The 22,333-nt window shown below is 41.5% G+C and overlaps 1 protein-coding gene across 1 annotated transcript in view; it reads left to right on the top strand.

Moving 5' to 3' along the window:
- The window catches only part of LOC133408674 (sodium-coupled neutral amino acid transporter 3-like), a 34,565-nt gene that overhangs the window by 7,674 nt on the left and 4,558 nt on the right, over positions 1-22,333 (top strand). The window contains exons 2-13 of the mRNA XM_061687808.1: positions 7,300-7,530; positions 8,089-8,121; positions 8,912-9,005; positions 9,088-9,203; positions 12,816-12,889; positions 13,968-14,060; positions 14,216-14,297; positions 16,864-16,946; positions 17,683-17,741; positions 18,092-18,235; positions 19,760-19,836; positions 20,788-20,888. Of these exons, the coding sequence (XP_061543792.1) occupies positions 7,394-7,530; positions 8,089-8,121; positions 8,912-9,005; positions 9,088-9,203; positions 12,816-12,889; positions 13,968-14,060; positions 14,216-14,297; positions 16,864-16,946; positions 17,683-17,741; positions 18,092-18,235; positions 19,760-19,836; positions 20,788-20,888 (1,093 nt within the window). The 5' untranslated portion in view covers positions 7,300-7,393. The remainder of the gene's footprint in view (positions 1-7,299; positions 7,531-8,088; positions 8,122-8,911; positions 9,006-9,087; positions 9,204-12,815; positions 12,890-13,967; positions 14,061-14,215; positions 14,298-16,863; positions 16,947-17,682; positions 17,742-18,091; positions 18,236-19,759; positions 19,837-20,787; positions 20,889-22,333) is intronic.

The following is a 22,333-nucleotide window of genomic DNA, read 5'->3' as shown; positions in this document are numbered from 1 at the left end:
CCCTGATCCTGTACCATTCCCTCATAGTCACCCTGAATATGCAAGTGTATGTATTGCCATCATGTATATTAATGTGCATGATCACCCCTAAGTGAAAAATCCCCAAAACAGACAGATGGCCTATTTGACACCATCATGGAGTGTTTACTACTTTTTTTTTTTTTTTTTTTTTTTTTTTTAATCAAGCAGCTGCTGTGTTCATTGGCACATGCAGCAGCATTTAAACACTGCTTTGTGACATGTCGTGGGGTTAGAGCGAGGCTATTCACTCCCCTGTAGCTATTTATGTACACAAGCAAGGACGGATGGAATGGCCTGAGAGGTTTCATCCTAATTTCCCACGAGATGCTTCCAAATCCGATCATCCAGACCATCCAATGTCTCCAGTTCCAACCCAGTATTATACAATAAAATATTGCCTGATATATCTATTAGCTGCCCATCAGTAAAATGGTGACCATGTTTAATCTCTTAATCTGCAGAAAATCTCTTTCTGATCACAGGCCGGAAGGGATGGTGAGGAATTTGCATTTGTTGTACCATTCAGAAAACTAAAGTGAGTAATATTTTTTTATTGCATTTCCTCCATCCTTTGATTGAAAATTACAGATTGTTGATAATACACTTGAATGGATGAAGATTCTCAAAACTGCACTGTGGACTCAATTAAGTAAGCTTCCATAACAACAAGATCCTGTGAGATCGTCATCAAGTTGGAGGCACTTGTGACTTACAGTATAAAGTTGCACATTTGATCATTCTCTGTGAAAAATAACAAATGCGCACATGCATATGAATGACGGAGGATGAATCAGAGTGCAAAATCGCAGTCTGTTCAGGTATCACTTTAGGAATAACAATCAACAAAACTGCTCTGGCGCTGACGTCTCTCAGGACAAAGGCTTGCGTCAGAGCAGGCGAAATCGAGGCTCAGCTTGTGCTGGCAAAGTGAGGTGCCGATTTGGAAGAGGGCTCAAATAAACATAGCCTCGCCTGTTACCATGAAAAGACTCATTTACTACTCCCACAAAGACCACCACAATGTGTTATTTACTCACCCTTGGACAGTCATAAAACAACTGTGGCTCATCAGATGCGTTTTAATGCAATATTACTCATTTTCATCTCCCAGTTCATGTTTTTTGGAAAGTTGTTCAACGGTCATATTTTATGTGTCTTCTGCGGCACAATCCGACAGTTGACAAAGATTTATCCTCATCCTGTCAGTCGATCTGTGTTCTGCAAATCTCTATGACGCATTTAGAAAAAAATACAACGCCAAAGAGAAAGAGAGAGCAAGTGAGAGAGAGAGGTGCCTTTGCTTTTTTCTATAGAGAATTAATTACCTTCGCAAGAAGTTCCTGCAGATGTGCACATATTTTGGCTTGTCAAATAATTTGCTGCATGAGAGATTTGAATTTTATCATCTACATATAGTATAACTGCTAAGAAATGACTTTTCATGTTCTTTAGTATATTTTTGGATTAGATGTTAATGTTAATATGTTGCCAAATACAGTGGTGTCTTGAGATATGAGTGACCTGACTCCTAGGTCTTTCAAGATACGAGCTGTCATTGAGCCATTTTTTTGATTGGACTTGCGAGCACCAACTTGAGATACGAGCGCTGTATGGTGACAATGAACTCAACTCACTCCACAATATGCAGCAGTTTGGCATATGGTGAACAATTCTTCAGAAAATAGACTTCAAGCTGTTTAATGTCACTTCCAGTTGAAGTTTATTGTCAAACTAAACATCAAACAAAGATGAATTACACTTGTTTAAAACAACCAAACAACTTTGTCTTAATGCCCCCACATATGTGCCAAGGCATAATGGAAAACAACATTGACTGGCCAATAATTAGCATCGATCGTCACTGAATTATGTCCCTTTAAGCAACAGATGTCTGAACACAAAGGGTGCAGCAACACATGTAGTCAGACAATATCACAATATTGGCAAGCATATATTCTTTATGCTCTGGGAAGAACAACTAAAACTATTGCAGATTACTGAGTCACTAAAAGTAGTGGTGACTCTTACTAATTTTGGTCTGTATGACTGTATTATACGGCCCTCAGTGGCCAAGGTGGTCATACCAGAAGGAGCAACACAATGACTATAACTGAAGCATTAAATCATTCATTCATTCATTTTGCGTACCGCTTATCCTCACTACGGTCGTGGGCGTGTTGGAGTCTACCCCAGCTATCTTTGGGCGACAGGCGGGGTACACCCTGAACTGGTCGCCAGCCAATCGCAGGGCACATGTAACCAAACAGCGCTCACATTCACACCTGCGGACAATTTAGAGTCTTCAATCCACCAAACATCCATGTTTTTGGGTTGTGGGAGGAAACCTGAGTACCCGGAGAAAACTCGAGGAGAACATGCAAACTCCACACAGGCGAGGCCAGATTTGAACCCGGGTCGTCAGAACTGTGAGACAGATGTGTTTTTTAAGTACAATATTATAGAGTGCTATTTTCTTAATTAAAACTTTTTTTGGGAAGAGGCTGGAACGAATTAATGGCATTTCAGTTCATTACAGTGGGCAAAGATATTTGAGATATTGTTAAGAGATCGTTTTGAGTTACGAGCGTGGTCCCGGAATAAATTAAACCCGTATCTCATGGCACCACTGTATCCTCAAATCGCGGCCTCCGCTCTAACACAGACAATGTGTCGTCTTCAATTTGCTTGGTAAAAATCAACTCTGGGTAAAATATATAAGATGGTGCCATTAGATAGCTCTAATTACCTTTACTATAGCCATGTTTCACCAAGCAATACAGTTCGGTTCAGTACACTACACCCTGATGTGTTTAGTGTTGGCACCACAGGTATGTAGATGCGGTGCTTATAGCTGCATGAGCTTTCCAAATAGCATGACATCATAGCACCAGGACGGATTTCAACAACAGTGATTTCAACAAAGAAGAAAAACATGACATAATATAGTGCAGTGTGTGGCCAAATGTCTTTAAAGACCCTCCCACAGAGTTTATGACAAGCCACTGTTGTTTCTGCAGCGTTTTCAATTCGCACACGAAGCTTGAAGTCTTAGAAATAAAACAGGGCTTCATTTTTTACACCAGTGATTTCCAGGTTCGAGGAAATTCTGTTCCACCATCCGGCGTCTCAGGCGGGGGGAAGCAGTGCACCATCAACACTGTGTGTATTGGGGATGGGGCGCTGCTGACCTCGATTCGGGACGTTGTGAGTCGGTGGGGAGAATACTTCGAAGACCTCCTCAATGCCACCGACACGCCTTCCCATGAAGAAGCAGAGTTTGGGGTCTCTGAGGCGGTCTCTCCTATCTCTGGGGTTGAGGTCACTGAGGTGGTTAAAAAGCTCCTCGGTGGCAAGGCCCCAGGGGTGGATGAGATTCGCCCAGAGTTCCTAAAGGCTCTGGATGTTGTGGGGCTGTCCTGGTTGACACGCCCCTGCAACATCGCGTGGACATCGGGCAGAGTGCCTCTGGATTGGCATACTGGGTTGTGGTCCCCCTTTTTAAGAAAGCCGAAAGGCGAAACTCTCAATTTACCGGTCGATCAACATTCCTACCCTCACCTATGGTCACGAGCTGTGGGTCGTGACCGAAAGAACCAGATCCCGGATACAAGCGGCCAAAATGAGTTTCCTCCGCAGGGTGTCTGGGCTCTCCCTTAGAGATAGGGTGAGAATGCTCGGTCATCCGGGAGGAGCTCAGAGTAGAGCCGCTGCTCCTCCACATTGAGAGGAGCCAGATGAGGTGGCTGGGGCATCTGATTCGGATGCCTCCACGGTGAGGTGTTCTGGGCACGTCCCACCTGGAGGAGACCCCGGGGACGACCCAGGACACGCTGGAGAGACTACGTCTCTCAGTCTCTCTTGCACATCTTGATTTTTGTGCACGCGCAAGACTTGTGTTTGCCACTTTGTTAGACCGTTCTGCGCCAAGCTGGGCATATTGGCACAGCGAGGTTGTGCCCTTGGAGATGCGCTTGGTGGAGTGAAACGTTAGTGTCCGAAAGTCCGTATTAACTTACGCCTACTGGGACCACGTCTCAGCCTTGACGTAGGTGATCTAATGCGGTTTTGGTGAATTTGATCGGGGTACATGCAAGCACACAGACACGCATGTGGTGGATGACAGACGTATTTCAACATCAGACATGGTACCCTCTGAATCATTGCAGAAATCAATTCATGAAACACAATATTATTATTATTATTATTATCATTATGATTATCATCATTGCTATATTTTTTTTAGCTCATCCCACATACTGCCCAGCACGCAGTTACGGGTGGGTGGGTGGTTTCGGGGCACACGAATGATCGTTTGGAAGAGGGATATAGTACATCCGTACATCTGTTTGAAGTTTTATTTTTGGGAATGTACAATCAATTAAAAATCAAAATGAGGTGATAAACTTACCAGTCGAGCAGAAATGTTGCTAATGCCTTGCTTCTGAGCTCTCTCCACCTCTGAAAAGCAACTCCTATGTTTACCCTTGTTTTGTCTTGGGATCTATCCAATGTCTTTCTTTGCCGCTTCTTCGGTCTGCTTCTGTTTGCTAGTCTTACGGCTAGTTTTGGCAAAGTGAACATTCTGTCATTCAGCAAAGCTCCTGAAGCCCAGGCTAACAGGTCAGCATTAGGCTGCATGAGTGTTCTCCCTATGAGTGTGCTTGCGAGCGCCCCAGCTAATGATTGACACCTCGTCAGTCACGCCTCGTGTCTCTGATTGTTTTTTTTATCTCAGGTGCAGCGATTTCTATAAAATAAAATTAGAGGTACAAGATGGAGCCAGAGTGGGATATATATATATATATATATATATATATAAAAACCTTCCATTAATTATAGTATATAAGGAACTATTAGTTCACTGTAACTGTGATGCATATTAATAGGACCGATAATGACAGGACACAAAAATCTACGGAAAGGTGTTTACAATTGCCATTCCCGTTGTAAATCAGAAGTAACTTTTCTCTGTCAACCAATCAACTAGCATGTCTACTCTAGTTCAAACCCCCCCAAACACACACAGGTACATTATTTATACAAATAGAGGCCTCGTTTGTCTCAGTTTGACTCCTTCAAATAAACATCTGTATTTCTTAATAATCCGAAGAGTTATTTTGTTTTGCTCTGTTTATTGGCTCCCCAGTAATTGTGCTGCATGTTTCTCTACTTACTTTGGATGCCGCTCATTCCAACTGAGTAGGCATACCCTTGTGGGTGATAGGACTGACTGCAAATCCTCTGTTGCCTTTGGTCGGTATCGAACACAATGATTGTAGGAGCGATGACTCTCACCAATCAGCTCTTCTGTTTGTATCTGCACTGCTGAGGCCATTGAGGTGGCACTCTTGTAACTAGACAGCCCATCGTCCATTGTCCTTAAATGGCCTCCCCTTACTCTTCTTGAGATTTGTAGACCCTGTGAGTGGCAGGGCGGTTCTGTGCAGCGATTTGTTGAAGGTGAGGGGCCATCGCTGCCGTCAGCAATTCTCCTACAGCTGCACACAAATAAAGGACCGTGGCATTTGCTGAATCCAAGGTGGCGTCTTTTCAATTAGAGCTTTTTTTTCATACTCTCGAGTGGCCCAGCAAACTACAGCCAAGGGGGCCCCGGCAGTATAATGATGCCCTGGCACAATAGTACCACTGTTACCCAACCTGTTCCCAGGAAACGGCACAACATGCGCCATTGTGCACTGTGCTTTGCTGCCCAACCACGTTGCCTGGGGTTTAGCCACAGACACGGAGAGGCCTGGCTGTGCAGCGAAGCTCACGGCAACGTGGTTGGTAAGACAGCCTCACAAGCATGATAGATGAAGTCTAGGTGTATTCACCTGTCACTGTGAGCTAATATTACAAAAAGCTACATTAGAGGGAAAGCTGTGGAGCGGAAGAACCCTGGGGCGGATAGCAAAGATAGCTGAGTGGTTGCCAGGAATGGTGCAACAGAAAACCCCTGCATTGTTGCTACGTTGAACGCTCCTCAATAAACAAGTGGACTAAGAGAGGAATGTCAAGCAAAACAAAACAAAAAAAGACAGCTGAAACCGGTCGGTAGCTGGTCCGAGCTGGTTCCCCCGTTTATATCTGTGCGGCATTTATGTGTGTGTGGCACCCAGCGTGCTCTCCCTTTTAGCCTTCAGGGGTGTTTATGCAGCATAGCGCAAGGGATCATTCAGTGCCAGCCAGCTGGGGGGCCTCTGCTCTGCACCGTCCAGGAGCCACGTCACAGGCCCCTTTCTGAGCCAGCCGGTCATCTAAGACAGCACCGCACGACTCCTAGGAAATAGCCAAGTGTGTCACACTTAAATTAAAGTCCCTCCTTCCGCTTGGCCTGACCTGTTGGTTGATATGTCAATTATGATTAGAATTTATCAAAACATCTATTTATTGCTGTACTTTGCCCACTATTTACTTTGAGCCAATGCTGACTTTTTCAAATTCTCCTATTGTCCCAGATAGACCTGTGTTAAGAAAAGAAAATCCAGAAAAAATCCAGGAACACTTTTCATGGAACATAATGTGATTTGAAAAAAGTTGAATATAATACTTTCTATGATGCTGATTGACTTAGAGTTGCTATTATTTCAAAATAAAGTTTCCCAAAGGTAAATCATAGTGAGTGAGTCTCTAATAGTTTAGTGAGTGAGTCTCTAATAGTTTCCATTATAAAATCTCCAGACAATGTAAGTAAACATACCTGTCGTGCAAGTATAATTAGAAGTCAATCACTTGACCTGTATCAGCCACTGTACAGCATGTTCCAACCAATCGGTAATTATGATTACCTTATTATTTCCAGTACTTTAAAAAACAACATAATTAATAAGGGAGGGGAGCACGTGGCCCATTTGTTAGTACGTCTACCTCACAGTTCTGAAATTAAATATCAAATTGGAACTTCTCCCCATGGGCTTGTGTGGACGTTCTCCGGGTACTCTGACTTCCACCCACATTCTAAAAAAATACAAGTTAGGTTCATTAAAGGCTGTAAATTGTCTGTTGGTGTGAATGTGAATATGAATGGATATTTGAATGTATGTTCCTTGTGATTGGCTGGCAACCAGTCGAGGGTGTACCCCGCCTCTTGCCCAAAGTCAGTTGTGAGAGGCTCCAGCTCACCTGCAACACTTTAAAAACAATCAATAGGGGATAATTGAAACTTATTCTTTGAATTATTTTGTTGTTTAATTTCATATATGTTACATATTATATTTCACTATCGCTACCATCACTTCATAAAATGTGTTCATAATGTTCATCTTTTCCCTTCCGCAGATCCCCGGTGGGAAATAAACAGCGTATTCTCCTTGCACAAAGATACAACTGAAGCCAGTTTTCCTTTCATAGCCACCAAGGCAGCAGAGAAGACATGAGTGAGGACAAGCCAGCCGAGGGCGCGGAGACGGCCCCCTCTGAGATGAATGCCATTCCTAATGGGAAAGGTCACGATGTGGTAGATGAGATGACTGCATCGTCCAAAACATCACCTGTGGATGATGGGCCAACGTGAGTGTGTCTAAACACTGCATGCTGGGATTAGCAATGCTTGGTGGAATCTTTTGAAGTTGAGAATCTGTTAGACACATGACAATGTGATTAAACTTCAAACCATATTTGTCTGAAACTCAATATAAAACATGTTTACAATTCATTCATCAGTCTCAAGATAATGTGGCCTCACTGATTAGTTGGCTAATGATGGCATCATCCCTACGGCCTAGTCACTATAGTAACTGTCCCATAACTGCAGGGTTTATGGCACAATCCCGGGAATAACAGGGAATGTGATGTAACCGCTCGGTGTAAGTAGCTTTAAGCAAGACACTGACTTCCTCATTGCAGACTGATTGAAAAACAGTCAGTGCTGCATAATTGCCTGACCTAAAAGCCTAATTATCCTGTCCCTGTTGCCTGGCAGTCATTTTCCAACATGTAATAGCTGTCCCTCCTTCAGTCATAGACAATCCGGTCATTGTATGGTTGTTGTTATTGTATTATGACTGAGTATCATTTTCTAATTGTGCACTCGTTGGGTGATGGATGGCCTCGCTACAATGCTTGTAGGGAAACAGTACCCAACAGTGTCCAGAATGTTAGGTATGTCTCTCCTAAAGATTTGTTTTCTGTCAATGTTAGCAGAATCAATATCACCATAAGGTGTCTTGTCGAGTTCCCCATTTCAAACTTTTTATCTTTTACCTCTAAATTAACTGCAAGCAGACCATGTACATGCAAACTGCAAAATATGTGAGCTTGTTGACACAGCTATTTTCTGCATTTAATGAGTACATGGTTGACCTTCACTTATCAAATGGATTAAGTTAGCAAGCTGACTGTGTACTGTTTAACAAATATATTGAGATTTCTTAAAGGTTCTTGTATCAATTGATAGTTTACAATGACAGAGTGGATATGTTAAGGTTGACAACATCCATTTTCTTCAAAGGTCAGTCCTCCCATAAAGGCAGGGTAGACGACAATTTCAGGGACACATGCAAAATGTTCAATATGATTATGTAAACAGGATATACATGGTCAAAGTGACTTGTTTTATCAATTAACTTATGGACAATAAAACCATGTTAATTTTGTTGTCTATTATCATTTAACCACACCGTAGATAGCAGAGCAGTGTGCAGAACAGCCAAAAGCACATTCATCAAATGAAAAAAAATAAGGACAAATTTTAAGACACTAAGCATTGTACTGGTATAAGAAGACATCAGAGTTTCATTATTCAGCTACATATTCATGATGAGTGTTTCTGATGAGGGCAGAAAAGGCACTTTATAGTAATATTGACCTCGCAACAGTTTTTCACAGTTAACATCACTTGGCTTCATTTGTGATGGTAAGTGTTTTCTTTTTTTTTTTTTCCTCACTGAAGTCCTAACCCAACTGAGAACACAGAGGCCAACCAGCCGGAAGGTCAGGAGTTCTTATCAGGTGCCGACAACAGCAAAACAACACGATTTACTGATGTAAGGTCATTTGACTCTGAAGTGCAATATACAATACATGCATGGAATAGTAAAATGTTATTCACTCCTATTTTGGTTTTAGTTTGAGGGAAAAACATCATTTGGGATGTCCATCTTCAACCTGGGCAACGCCATCATGGGAAGTGGCATCCTTGGACTGGCATACGCAATGGCCAACACAGGAGTCGTTCTCTTTTTGTAAGTTGTTTGAAAATACAGTCAAACTTCTAAGCTTGATTGCATTCTGTTAATTTACATACAGTACATCCATTTTCTACAGTGCTTGTCCTCATCAGGGTTTGGAGTCTAGGGTTAGATTCACACGTACGGACAATTTAGTCTTTAACATAACGTGCATGTTTTTGGGCTGTGGGTGGAACTGCAGAGAAAACCCATACAAGTACAGTGAGAACATGCAAACTCCACACAGGAGAACCTACAGTATGTGCTAACCACTACTTCACCGTGTTTCTCATTCTTAAAATGAAAATGTGAAAAACAATAAATTGTGTACTTGCCTTTTTTTTGTTATACGACGGGTTCAGAAACAAAGGAGGGGTGAGAGAGAGAGAGAGAGAGAGAGAGAGAGAGATTGAGAAAGCTTGTGCTTGAGAGGTGAGAAGCTTCACATAAAGTGTAAGCAGCTCACTTTCTGTGGAAAAAAAATCAGTTTTTCTTATTTTTATGATTATTTTCGACTTATTGCTGCTTTAGTCATATTGCACTGAGTGACCAGGTTTTATGTGATGTGGATGGCTTTCCTACATGGCAATAAGTTTATTTTTCATTAAATTTAATTTCTTGGTCTTGCTCATCAGTTGTTTTCCTATTTGCCATTACCTGTACCTTTTTGTGGTTACATAAAAAAAGAAAAAAGGAAGTTCAAACTGCTTTTCTGCAACTTTCAATTGAAAATGTTGAAACTCATACTCAAGCGTGACTTTTGAGGTTCCACTATATTTATTTTGACTCATCATCAGTGATGTTGTCTGAGTCATTTTCTTAATGCTAATTGTTTTCCCAAGTCATTTCTGACCATGAATAATTCCCAATTTAATTTTAACAGCCTCCTATTAAGCATGGCACTCTGAAGAGCAAATACGGTTCCTCTTCAAAGGCCAATGAAAGTCCCGTTTCAGCTATGCTAAATGTATGCCTTCCACATTTTAATGGCTTGTTCCTTGACTTTCTACAGTATGTGTATGTGCCCCATGTGTGGGGGGCTTAACGTCCTTAAGCCTCTGCAGCATCGGTGTCTGTCAGAGCCATTTTCTCAGCAGCTCCCAGGTACTAAAAAGCAGTTGGTTTTACTGCCTTCTGTTTGAAAGATATAGTAACCGTGTTTGTTACATTGTCCTTATGTGAGGCGTGAGAGGCTTCAATGGTCATCTATGAAGCGCTGAGTCAGACTTTGGAGACTCTTGAGGATCTTTTTGTTCTTATCCTAAGAAGTGTATTGAATCCTTGAGGCCATGTGTTAATGAGTGTTCCATTCATAACGAACGCAGTTGTTATGGAAACACAGGGCCAAGTGTGAAGGGCTATAGATACTGTACTTAAGGCATGCAAGGTTCCGGGTGAATGACCGTTTCACCTGTAGCACTTACTGTACAGTTTCTTAAGGAAAGTCGAGAAGACAGGACAGCTGCCTGGTTAAGAATATGGCCGAGGGTCACAGGTTGGATGTCTCAGCCATGAGTACAGAGGATATATGGAAGGGGGCAGGTAGTTGAGCCATCTGTCTGTCTGTCTGTCTGTTCTTCTACAAAAAGTAGTAACACAAGGAAGCCATTATTTTTAAGCAATATCGTAGCAATGGAAAGCATGTTTTAATCTCATCTCACCTTAAATTATTACATGACATAATTTGAGGTGTTTTCAAAGGCGGTCATGTCTGCAGGATTTACCCTCGTGTTACAAAAAAGCTTCTTATATTGAGCTGAGTTGTGTGGTCTCAAATTTTTCACTTTTTGAACTGAATGAACCCTGCGTGCGTGCGCGTGTGTGGGTGGGTGGTTGTCTTTGACTCTTGGCCAGCGGTTCACACTGCTGACTTTTACGCTGTTGGCATGGGCTCGATTCCTGGGCAGTGCCCCATTCACATACGTCCAACCATTGACCGGAGACCAGTTCGAGGTGTATTATGCCTTTCACCTTTAGTCAACTAGGAAAGGCTCCAGTCCCCCTTGCAACTTTGAACAGGATAAAATGTGTAGAGAACGATGGAGGTAAGAAAATTGTACCAAAGTTTATGGTCGTTACGATAGCTTAGTTCAGATAAAAATATAGTTTTGACTGGGAACAACTCAAGATCTGCACCTTTACGCATGCTCTTCATTTACAGTAAGTGTACTGTAAAAATATATTAGATAATTTGCTTAATTTATAACATGGACTTTTATGTTCCCCTTGTATTCTAATGATTCAACCAAACAAACAAACAAAATATTGGCTGCTTCAGAAGTTTCGGCATGTCTGTGGCTAAGGCCAAGCTTGGAATGCAGTGTGGTGTAAAACTGTGAGCAGCACAACAGTGTATCACCTCGTGAGATTGTCAGCAGATCTGTCCTCCCACTGCCACTCAACGGACTAAATCCTCCACCTCAAGGCGGCCCAGCATTCTTCCACATTGACCCACATTGGAATAACAAACTGTTAATAGTATGAGCATCAGTAAGAGTTTCTCACAGTTTGTTTAAGGAATTGATTTGAGGGTAAACTGTGAAAAACCATCCATCTGCACTCTGCCACTTATCCTGTTCAGGATGCCGGGCAAATGGAGCATATCCTAGCTGACTCTGAGAAAGGCGGACTAATTCAGGCAAGATGGCAGGTCGCCGGTCAATCAGATGGTACCTGAAGACAGACTACCATTCACATTTACATTCATGGTCATTGAACCACAGCAATAGTTGTTTTAACATTAAGAGTGCGCATTGCTTATGGTGGATGATAGGGGAGGCCTGAGTTGTTTTTTTGCACCATCAGGAGAGACCCACTGTCCCACATTTTGAAAATCAGTTCATCCATCCATCCATTTTCTGAGCCGCTTCTCCTCACTAGGGTCGCGGGCGTGCTGGAGCCTATCCCAGCTATCATCGGGCAGGAGACGGGGTACACCCTGAACTGGTTGCCAGCCAATCGCAGGGCACACATAAACAAACAACCATTCGCACTCACATTCACACGTACGGGCAATTTAGAGTTGTCAATTAACCTACCATGCATGTTTTGGGGATGTGGGAGGAAAGGGGAGTGCCCGGAGGAAACCCACACAGGCACGGGGAGAACATCCAAATTCCACACAGACGGGGCCGGGGATTGAACCCCGGTCCTGAGAACTGTGAGGCAGACGCTCTAACCAGTCGTCCACCGTGCTGCAAAACCAGTTCATATATACACTCACACACACACTATAAGTAAAAGTGAATAAAACATGGTTGCGGGTAGAGATGGAATAGAGCAGAGGAGGGAGATTATTGTTAACTCTGGATTTTCCCTCATTCTGTCAATCCCAAGATTGCATCGTTTCTTCTGAAAAAGTCCATCTGCTGTGTGGCTGCTAAGTGTGGTAGAGGGCAGAGGGCAGCCGAGTTGATCAGCTGCAGTAACAATCAAACATAAAGGCGAGCCACGGGAGCTCGCCAGCGTGTTTCTATACCACAGCTGTGTAAATAGCCTACATGCTTAAGTGCAGTTCAGGGTAAAGAAATGAATGTATGACTTTCTATTTCTATTTACAGTAGTCGCAGTTGGTTTGATTAACGAGTTCAATGCTGTTTTTGCTAAGAATGATTCTATTTATTTCAGGGTTCTCCTAACAGTGGTGGCTGCCCTTTCATCATATTCCATTCATTTACTGCTCAAGTCTTCTGGTATTGTAGGTATGTAACAGTTTCACTATCGATCCTGTTTGTATTGGTTAAATGTTTCACTTTTTTCACTTTACAGTGGAAGGTGAAGTTTGACGTTCTGTTAAATGTGTACAATTATAGCAGTAGTAGTAGTAGTAGTAGCAGTTGTAGGGTGCACATTAACAGTATAACCAACATGGCAGCAGTCCTTAATAGTGATTTGGAGAAATACTCAATAGGTACTAGGTACTGTAGGTAAAAATGTAAGTTTCCCATTAATCGCAAATAGGTCTGCAACAATTAATCGAATATTTTGAAGAATTTGATTTAAAAAAAAAAGATTTTAGCAAAATCTCTGCTTCAAAGCTTTGAAGGGATCATTTTCCCACACGGACTAATGTTACTGCCGTCGCACGCACCACTCCGTGTAGGGATAAGTTAGTGCGATGGCGGCGAGCCAGTTAGAAAGAGTCCGTAAAAGTAAGTGCAATGTGTACCACAACAGAACATCAACTGTACCTGTCCTACCATCATTAGTTTGAACGCCCCCGACAGTGGTCAAGGATAGACACAGCCACCGGTGCACTTTGAATCGCTTTACTGAACACATTTTGGTAAGAAAACAACACGTAATAAGCACATTAATACATGAGCTGCCGATGGTTACAACTCACGCCAAATTACTCAACACGTGTTAACAGCCAGCCATCTCTACACTCTCATTCGCTGACACCCAGCTCACTTGCCAGGCCTCAGTTTTAAAAGCCATACACACTCAAAGTCACAGATTACTAAAGTAGAATAAGAGGATGGCGACCCCAGGTGGACAAAAATAAAACCTGCACCTCACATTCATGTTATTGTGTTTAATAATGCAAAATAAATTTCATCTGATTACTTGATTAATCAAGGGGATAATCATAGAGCACTTGATTCTACAACTCGATAGCTGCAGCCCTAAACACAACAATAATTAAAACAGGTAACAGTACAATACTAGAAGATATTATATCGAGCTATCTATCCATCATTCATATATCCATCTACATTATTTTATGGATAGCCCCCATTGGTTATGCACGTTATGAACGTTTCTTCATGCTTTAAGGCATCCGTGCTTATGAGCAGCTTGGCTACAGGGCTTTTGGCACCCCTGGCAAGATGGCGGCAGGTATCGCCATCACACTGCAGAACATTGGAGGTGAGCACACACGCTGCAAATCTGTCCTCTCATGTACACATCTCCGAATAAATGTGTGAAATTTTCGATCACAATATGCAGAGATTTCCTCCGTTAGTGTATCCTACATAATCCTCTCCATCTGAAATCTAACTGTGTGTTCCTCCCTTTCACAGCCATGTCCAGTTATCTGTACATAGTCAAGTATGAATTTCCGTTGGTCATTCAGGCCTTCCTTAAGGTGGATAAGCCAGCAGGGTGAGTAATCTGTGCATAACATAAAATGAATTATTCCCATTTTGTACTAGCAGGGATAAACATCACATACAGGGACTTGCTTATATTAGGCAGAAAGCAATAGATTCCTCATTTGTTTTCATTGACACTGGCCCGTTGAGAAACTGCTGGTATCGGAACCAACCGGCACTTTATGAGGTACATATTCAGGGCACACATAAACACACAACCACTCGCACTCACATTCAATATAAAAATACAGTGAACCCCCGCCTATTTGTAGTTTGCTATTTGCAAATTCTCCTATTTGCTAATTCACCTATCTTCAAGTTCACCTATTTGCAAATCTTTAGCTATTGGCTGAAAAACTCAGCTATTCAGCTATTGTTTCTTTTAAATCAAATAATATTTTTAAGGGTACTGTGAGATGATGAGTTTGAAATAATATTTAAGTGTTTTGGGGTCATAGTTTTTGGTATATTTACAGTTTAAACTATTAATATAGGCAGACATTTTTGGGGGGGCCTCAATTCAAGTCACGTTTTTTTTCCCCACTATTCAAGATAGAGCTCTTTCTCTATCCCCTGTATATGACTGTATTCAGGTTCTGTACAAATAATATACAGTGTAAACAAAATCCTACGGTCACAATGGCAGCATTTTGGATAATAAAAGCATAAATGTTCCTTTGAATCTACTGTGCTAGAAAAGGCGTAATGGCACCAGTGTAGTGACTTATTGTGTGCGTCGGGTTAGGATCTGTCGCCTTCTCACTGTCATGCCAGTTGGACATGCGGTGCAGCTGGCGTGTGAACAGCTGTGATCGTTACCCCGGAGGAGGGGAGCAGCATGGCCAAACCGGGAAAGTCTCACAAAAAAAAAAAAAAAAAAAAAAAAAACCACAGCGACACTCCACGAGTGCGAATGTAAACTGTAGGCGATCTCTTGACTTGAGATCTAGGAGATCTCAAGTCAAGTGCAGGTGGCCGCGCATAAAAACAACTCCTTAGGAGGTGGAGTATGATGTTACCCCCTCACCCCGTCACTCTTACCCCACTTACAACCTCTCCTTTGCTTTTCACACACGTTAAAGGACATACAGTACAGAATAACTGACCGTTCAGAAGTCAGTAAAGCATTTGAGGCAAACTGGAGTGCACTGCTTGGCTGCAACTAGCAAAAACCATGGTATGACTATGACCATGATGTCAGCTATGAGAAGCTGAGCTACTTGTACCATATGTAGTGGAGCAGATAAGAGAATCTTTCAAATTGTGATATAGGCATGAAATTCAGTACATATAGCGTGTGTGTTCATGTGTTCCTTGATTGCCAGATGTATTTTGGATTCTGCATCTGTGCCTTTATAAAAGATTGCAGATTTGTGTGTCTGCGCTAATCAGGGAAAGATTGTGTCCCTAGACCAGATTGCCAGAAGACAGGATCATAACAGGACAGTTGAGCCTCTACATTTTTTACATTGTGTATGTGCATGCAAGAGCTAGACAACTATAAAGAGAGTGTGTATCTATGCAATTTTCTCACTTGATAGAAGAGAGGAAGTGAATCACCCTGACTAAAAATAGCTCCTTGTTTTGACAGTAGCGTGGCGCATTGTGTCACGGTCATGCTTTGCAAAACGTCCCCCTTGAGTCAAAATATAGGTGTTTTATTTATTTTTTTGACACAGAATAATGTCATTCACTGGTCATAAAATTAGGTAAAGAGTTATCACCTAGACACCATGTCAAAATGATGTCTTATTATTATTTTTTTTTTTACCTGTGTTAAGAATTCACTTAGTCAGTTAATTGTTGCTTAATCGTGTCTTGATGCAAACTACTTGATGCAACCAACAGAGTTCTTATCTTATCTTACCTTACCGGTTTGTCATTGAATAGCATGAAAAAGTGTGTGTCGAAGCTTTTGAATGTCTGTGTATAGACAGTACTTTGTGACATTTTCATTTGGTAGTGTGCCGTGTTGTTTTTCTAAAACATGTAAAATATGTGCATTGGCTCAATAAAGGCTGGGAAACACTATCCTAAAGAACAACTTAAGTGTTAAAACCTATCAAGGCAGCATTATTCTGCAAACATTTTCCTTGAAATAAAGTTTTTACAAAATTAATGGACACATTCAGTTGTTAATTTTCACCATGGCGGCTGTGGCTCAGTAGGTAGAGCAGGTGGACCGAAGGGTCACTGGTTCGAATCCAGATTACGACTGACCGCATGTGGAAGTGTCCTTGGGCAAGACTGAACCCTAATTTGCTCCCAGTGGGCCTGGCAGCGCCTTGCATGGCAAGCCGCCCATTGGTGTATGAGTGTTTGTGTGAATGGGTGAATGTGAGGCTTTGTAAAGTGCTTTGGGCACTGTGATGGTGTAGATAAAGCTCTATATACGTAAGTACATTTACCATGTAATAGCAGATACAATGGAGACACAACACGGCCTAATCCACGTGTTGATATTCACTGCACCCCTATATCTGGCCTCGTCTTAATCACTGACTGACATTATTGTCTTCTATGTATTGCGTTTGTAAGCAGACTTATGTTTTTGGTGTTTTTCTACCTCTCTGCAGTGAATGGTACATGAACGGCAACTACCTTGTGATCATTGTATCCATCGCCGTGATCTTGCCGCTGGCACTCATGAAGCAGCTGGGTAAGTTTATAAATTGCTAATCCAAGTAAAATAGCCTAAGATTTATCAGCAAACAGGTGAGATGTATAACAGGAAGGAACTATTGGGAGCGCACTGTAGTATGAACACTTTAATCCATCCATCAATCCATTTTTTGAACCACTTATCCTCACTAGGGTCACGTGTGTGTGCGGGTATCGCAGCTATCTTTGGGCGAGAGGCAGGGAGAGTGCGAATGGTTGATTGTTAACATGTGCCCTGAGATTGGCTGCCGACAAATTCATGGTGTCACCCGCCTCTCGCCCAGTGTCAACTTGGATAGGCTCAAACTCACCTGTGACTCTGAGGACAAGTGCTAAAGAAAAAAGGATGGAGGAATTTATTTGTTCCAAGCTCAAACTGTCACCATCATAAAGCCTTTATAAACTGTACAGGCAATGTTTGAAATAACATGAAGTATAAAGACAAGTTAACCACTGTGTAGTACAACCCCAATTCCAATGAAGCTGGGACGTTGTGTAAAACATAAATAAAAACAGAATACAATGATTTGCAAATCATGTTCAACCTATATTTAATTGAATACACCACAAAGACAAGCTATTTAATGTTCAAACTGACAAACTTTATTGTTTTTAGGCAATTATCATTAACTTAGAATTTTATGGCTGTAACACATTTTGTACAACTTTCGGGGTGCTCAACATTTGGGGTTCCACTGCACTTCATACATATAGTAATGCTAACTTTGTTTCAGGATATTTGGGATACACCAGTGGCTTCTCCTTGAGCTGCATGGTGTTTTTCCTCATCGCGGTAAGTCTACTCTGACATTTGTTTTATGGCTAAACATAAACATAGTCATAACCGATGAGTACACGATGAAGCACTATGATCAGCTTGTAACAAGATTGGGTCTTTCACCTTCCCACCAGCTCTTCAGTATTCACTAGTACTCTCCCGGCTCGCTCTTTGCGTGCTGCTGTTCCAGGTTATGCTGATTGTCTGACTTTTCCTGACCTACATTTGGCTGTTTGAGCTGTAATCCATGTGTTGCGCTCGCTCTTTCTCTCTCCTTCTCTTTGGGTCATACTGTCTGCTCAATATGCTGGTCCATACTGCATCTTTCTTTCAAGTTCATGCAACTCCGTTCTGCACCTCTGCAGGTCATCTACAAGAAGTTCAATGTCCCTTGTCCGTTCGTGGACTTTACCATCAACGGCACTGCTGGCGGCCTCCTGAACATCACGGATCCCGGTGGGGCGGAGGACCTCTCCTGCGTTCCCAAAATGGCCAACCTTAACTCCCAAGTAAGGTTCGGGCATGTGACTCTTCCTGACTGCCACTGACAGCCACCCACTTGTGTGATCTCCAGCATGCTGCCAGTGAAAGATCACAGTCCAAGCATGGTCACGCTTTGCTTGAAGCACTCTATCACACCTGACGTGAGAGTGAGGCATTTAACAAGCTGTTAAAAGTAGACTGACAGGTTCAAACATCAAAGTTGGTCAGTGACCTCTCAACGGAAGACCTATCAGTGTGCTTTGTGAGCGCAGATGAGAGAAAGGATTAAAAATACAAATCATTACATTGTAGTTGTTGTAATTCGTGGGAGTCCTGCACATGTTTCCCTTCAACAAGTCAGCCGGTATCATCTTGTGTTCCATAGCATAATATAATCTGGGAAATCGTATCCAGGTTCCCAAAAAATTAAGCATTCTTCTGTTTCACTGTTTCTATTTCACTTGAGCTTTTATTGTATTTGAGAAATTATAGACTTGCATATTTTGCCGGTGACGGTTCTACTGGTCTCATTTTTGGTCAAATGTTTCCATGCGCTTGTAGCATATTACAGCCATCTGCCATACTGCTTCAAGTGTTGTAAAGTGACACAAGTGTCAAGTGTCAAGTGTTGGTGCGTGTTGTGCTATAAATAATGTTCTCGTAATTACACTGTTGTTGCCTATGCATTATTGAACATATAATTTTGGCGACAAAGATGCATCTTCACTTCATGCTGCTGCCCTTGTTTGTTGTATTCAGTCTTTTCAGACTAGTTTTCAGTGATTGGGTTAGCCATAGCTAGAGAGGCTTTATATATTTTTATAATTTGACTTATGTCTGTTCTGAGGGGGGGGAAAAAGTTTTTTGCCAGCCTTGATCATACAGAGCCAATTCCCTTCAAATTTGGTTGTTAAATGACAATATTTAGTTTAATCAATAAATACAGATAAATAAACATTCGTTTTAATTTAGAATACATTTTAGTGCAAATTAAGTTTATCGACTTTCAATTTCTATTATTTGTCCAACTTAATCTTATCAAACTAATAAATTGTATTGCATTCAAATTCATTTAAATAATTTAAATTTCATTAAAAAGGAATGTATTACAATTCAAATTAAAAATAGATTCATTTACTTTTTCATTTTCTTTTTAATTAGTCTTTTAATGCAATGTCAACTAACATGTGGTCTAATAATCTATTTATCTATTTATTTATTTATGTATTTACATTTCAGCTCTGGGACAGCATTTGTCAGCATTCACATGCTATTTCCTTACTTTTACTATGACTTTCTTTTAGCTCTTTTAAAGAATACAATTTACTTATTAATTGTTGGTAGCCCAAAGCAGCCACTCAAAAGTACACCCCTGGTGCTTAGCAGCTTACATGTAAGGCATTCTAAGTTGGGGGGGTGTAATCACAGGGAAACAATTAGCTCTCTGTTATTGTTTGGCCGGGTAACGGCCAGTAAAGCGTAAAGTTGGTGATAAGACGTCTGGGATGGCGCTGCAGTATCAATGGTGACCTTCTGGGGTTCATTTTCAGACTGCCTACACCATCCCCATCCTGGCGTTTGCCTTTGTGTGCCACCCTGAGGTGCTGCCTATCTACACAGAGCTACTGCAAGTATGTGCTTATGATGGAAAGAAAGCTCCTGCTTCCTTTTTGGACTAGTAATCTGCCACCTAACAAACAAGAGGGCTACAATGTCAACTTTGTGTTTGGCTGATCCCCTTGCACTTTTTGGGGAAATGTTTTGGCACTCCTTGAATGACTCGGCATGTTGTTTGTGTAATGTTCGCTTCAAAACACAGACAATTACTGAGTTACAATGGAACCTCCAAAATCGAACACGACAAAAGGTTCTACATTTAGCTTTCAAAGGAAAATATCCCTTAAAATTTAAACAAAAAACTATTTCAATCAATCACCATGTGGGTTTGTTTTATTCTTAGTGGTTTACTCCAGTTGATACTTGTATGGCAGTTAGGAATGCTAAATATTACTTAACATTGCCTGATCAGGTAATAAAGGTTTTATAATGGTGATAGTTTGACACTAAAAAAAATTAATTCCTCAACCAATCCATTTTCTATCCCACTTATCCTGCTCCATGTTGTGCGGAGCTGGAGCCCATCATAGCTGACTTTGGGCGAAAGGCAGACTACACCCTGGACTCGTCGCCAGTCAATCACAGGGCACATATTAGAGACATACTTAGAACACATTCACACTCACATTTACACCGTCACTAAGTGGGAAGTGTACCCACCCTACTTGCAGAGAAGTCAGCCGAGTGAACGAATACACCACCAGTGACACCAAATTAATTCACTTACTATTTATTATGGGTAAAATTTTAAAGAAATTGGACATCAGCCAGTGTGATAGAACGGCTATTGTTTGACTTAGGAGGTTCCAGTGTATGTGAATACAAAGCGGCATGAACTTCTACGCAAGAAGTTCATGCCGCTAAAGCTAATGTGCTAACTACCCGGTACTTTTATTGTGTGTTTTGAAAACGTGTGTGTGTGTGTGTGTGATATGACAATGGCAATATCTTCGTATTTCAGCCCCACCAAGAAAAAGATGCAGCATGTGGCCAACATGTCCATCGCAGTCATGTACGTCATGTATTTCCTGGCTGCTCTCTTTGGATACTTGACCTTCTATGGTGAGGAATGTCACTTCTCCTCCCACTGCAGAATATTCATTGCAGTTCGGATTTAACCATTTGGATGATTAATTTCTGCATGTGTGCTTTATATTGAATTTTTGCGCATACATGGGGCACTCGGTTTATGACGGATCGGACATACGATATTTTGAGGTTACAAAAGGCACACAGAATATGTGGTCGGCACAAGAAGACATACTTAGTTACCACCATATTTATTTATGGCCAGAAGCATTTTTCATACAAATACAGTGGGAACAAAAAGTATGTGAACTCGTTGGAACGTCTTAAAATATCTGCATAAATTTGTGATAAAATGTAGTCTGATCTTTTTCTAAATCACAAGAATAAACAAGTCTTCTTAAACTAATACCACACAAAAAAGTTTTTTTCATATTTTTATAGAGCATAACGTGTAAACATTCACAGGAAAGTGAGTGAAAAGTAAGTGAACACTTGGATTTAATAACTGGTTGACCCGCCTTTGACAGCAATAATCTCAACCAAATTATTTCCTGTAGTTGCAGATCAGACGTGCACAACGATTAGGATACATTTGAAACACGAAACTGTCGCATTCAGGAAAAATTCCTGTTATTTCTGGTGTGAATAGCTCTCTTGAGGTCATACCACAGCATCTCAATCAGGTTGAGGTCAAGACTTTGACTGGGCCACTCCAGAACATTGATTTTCTTTTTCTGAAGCCATTCTGTTGTTGATTTGCTTCTGTATTTTGGATCATTGTCCTCTTGCAACACCCATCCACTTTTGAGCTCCAACTGTTGGACAGATGGCCTCAAGTTATTCTCCAAATTATATTGAGAAACTTGTGAATTCATTTTTCCAGCAAAGCACGACCTTACCATGATGCTCCCTCCGCTATGCTTTACAGTTTTGATAAGGTTAAGGATAAGGATGTGGGTGTGCGGTCCCATTGTTCATCCATCATTGTGTGTTCTGTCCCTCCCCAACATTTCAATTTTGGTTTGGTTTAGAAATACCTGTGTAACTTTTACCAGGTTTATATTCATCAACTATTCTTAATCAAAGGTCTTCTGAGAGCTCTTTTGAGCGAGGCGTGGTATGTCTAATGTATGTTTATGCATGTTAGGCAACAGTGAGACAGCTCTAACCTGGTGTGTGTTTTCTAGTGGCCAGAGCAGCTTGAAGCTACACCTCCAATCTTGTCTCATTGATTGGACTCCAGGTTGGCTCAGACCACATTTTAAGACTAATTAATGCGGAAATTCAAGACATTCGAAATGGTTCACAAACTTTGTCCTCCCACTGTATTTACTGTAATTATGGATGTATTATAGGTGAGTAATATGTACGGGTTTGGGTTACCTGGACACCGACGAACGGAACACCATCGTAAACTGAGCACCCCTGTTAACTGCTGCAGAAGCGTGCATAAATAAATAAATAAATAAATAGTGTAA

The sequence above is a fragment of the Phycodurus eques genome, chromosome 10 (genome assembly GCF_024500275.1).
Source record: "Phycodurus eques isolate BA_2022a chromosome 10, UOR_Pequ_1.1, whole genome shotgun sequence".
Lineage (NCBI taxonomy): Eukaryota > Metazoa > Chordata > Actinopteri > Syngnathiformes > Syngnathidae > Phycodurus > Phycodurus eques.
The sequence above is the reverse complement of the archived record's forward strand: the minus strand, read 5'-3'. Positions and strand labels throughout refer to the sequence as shown.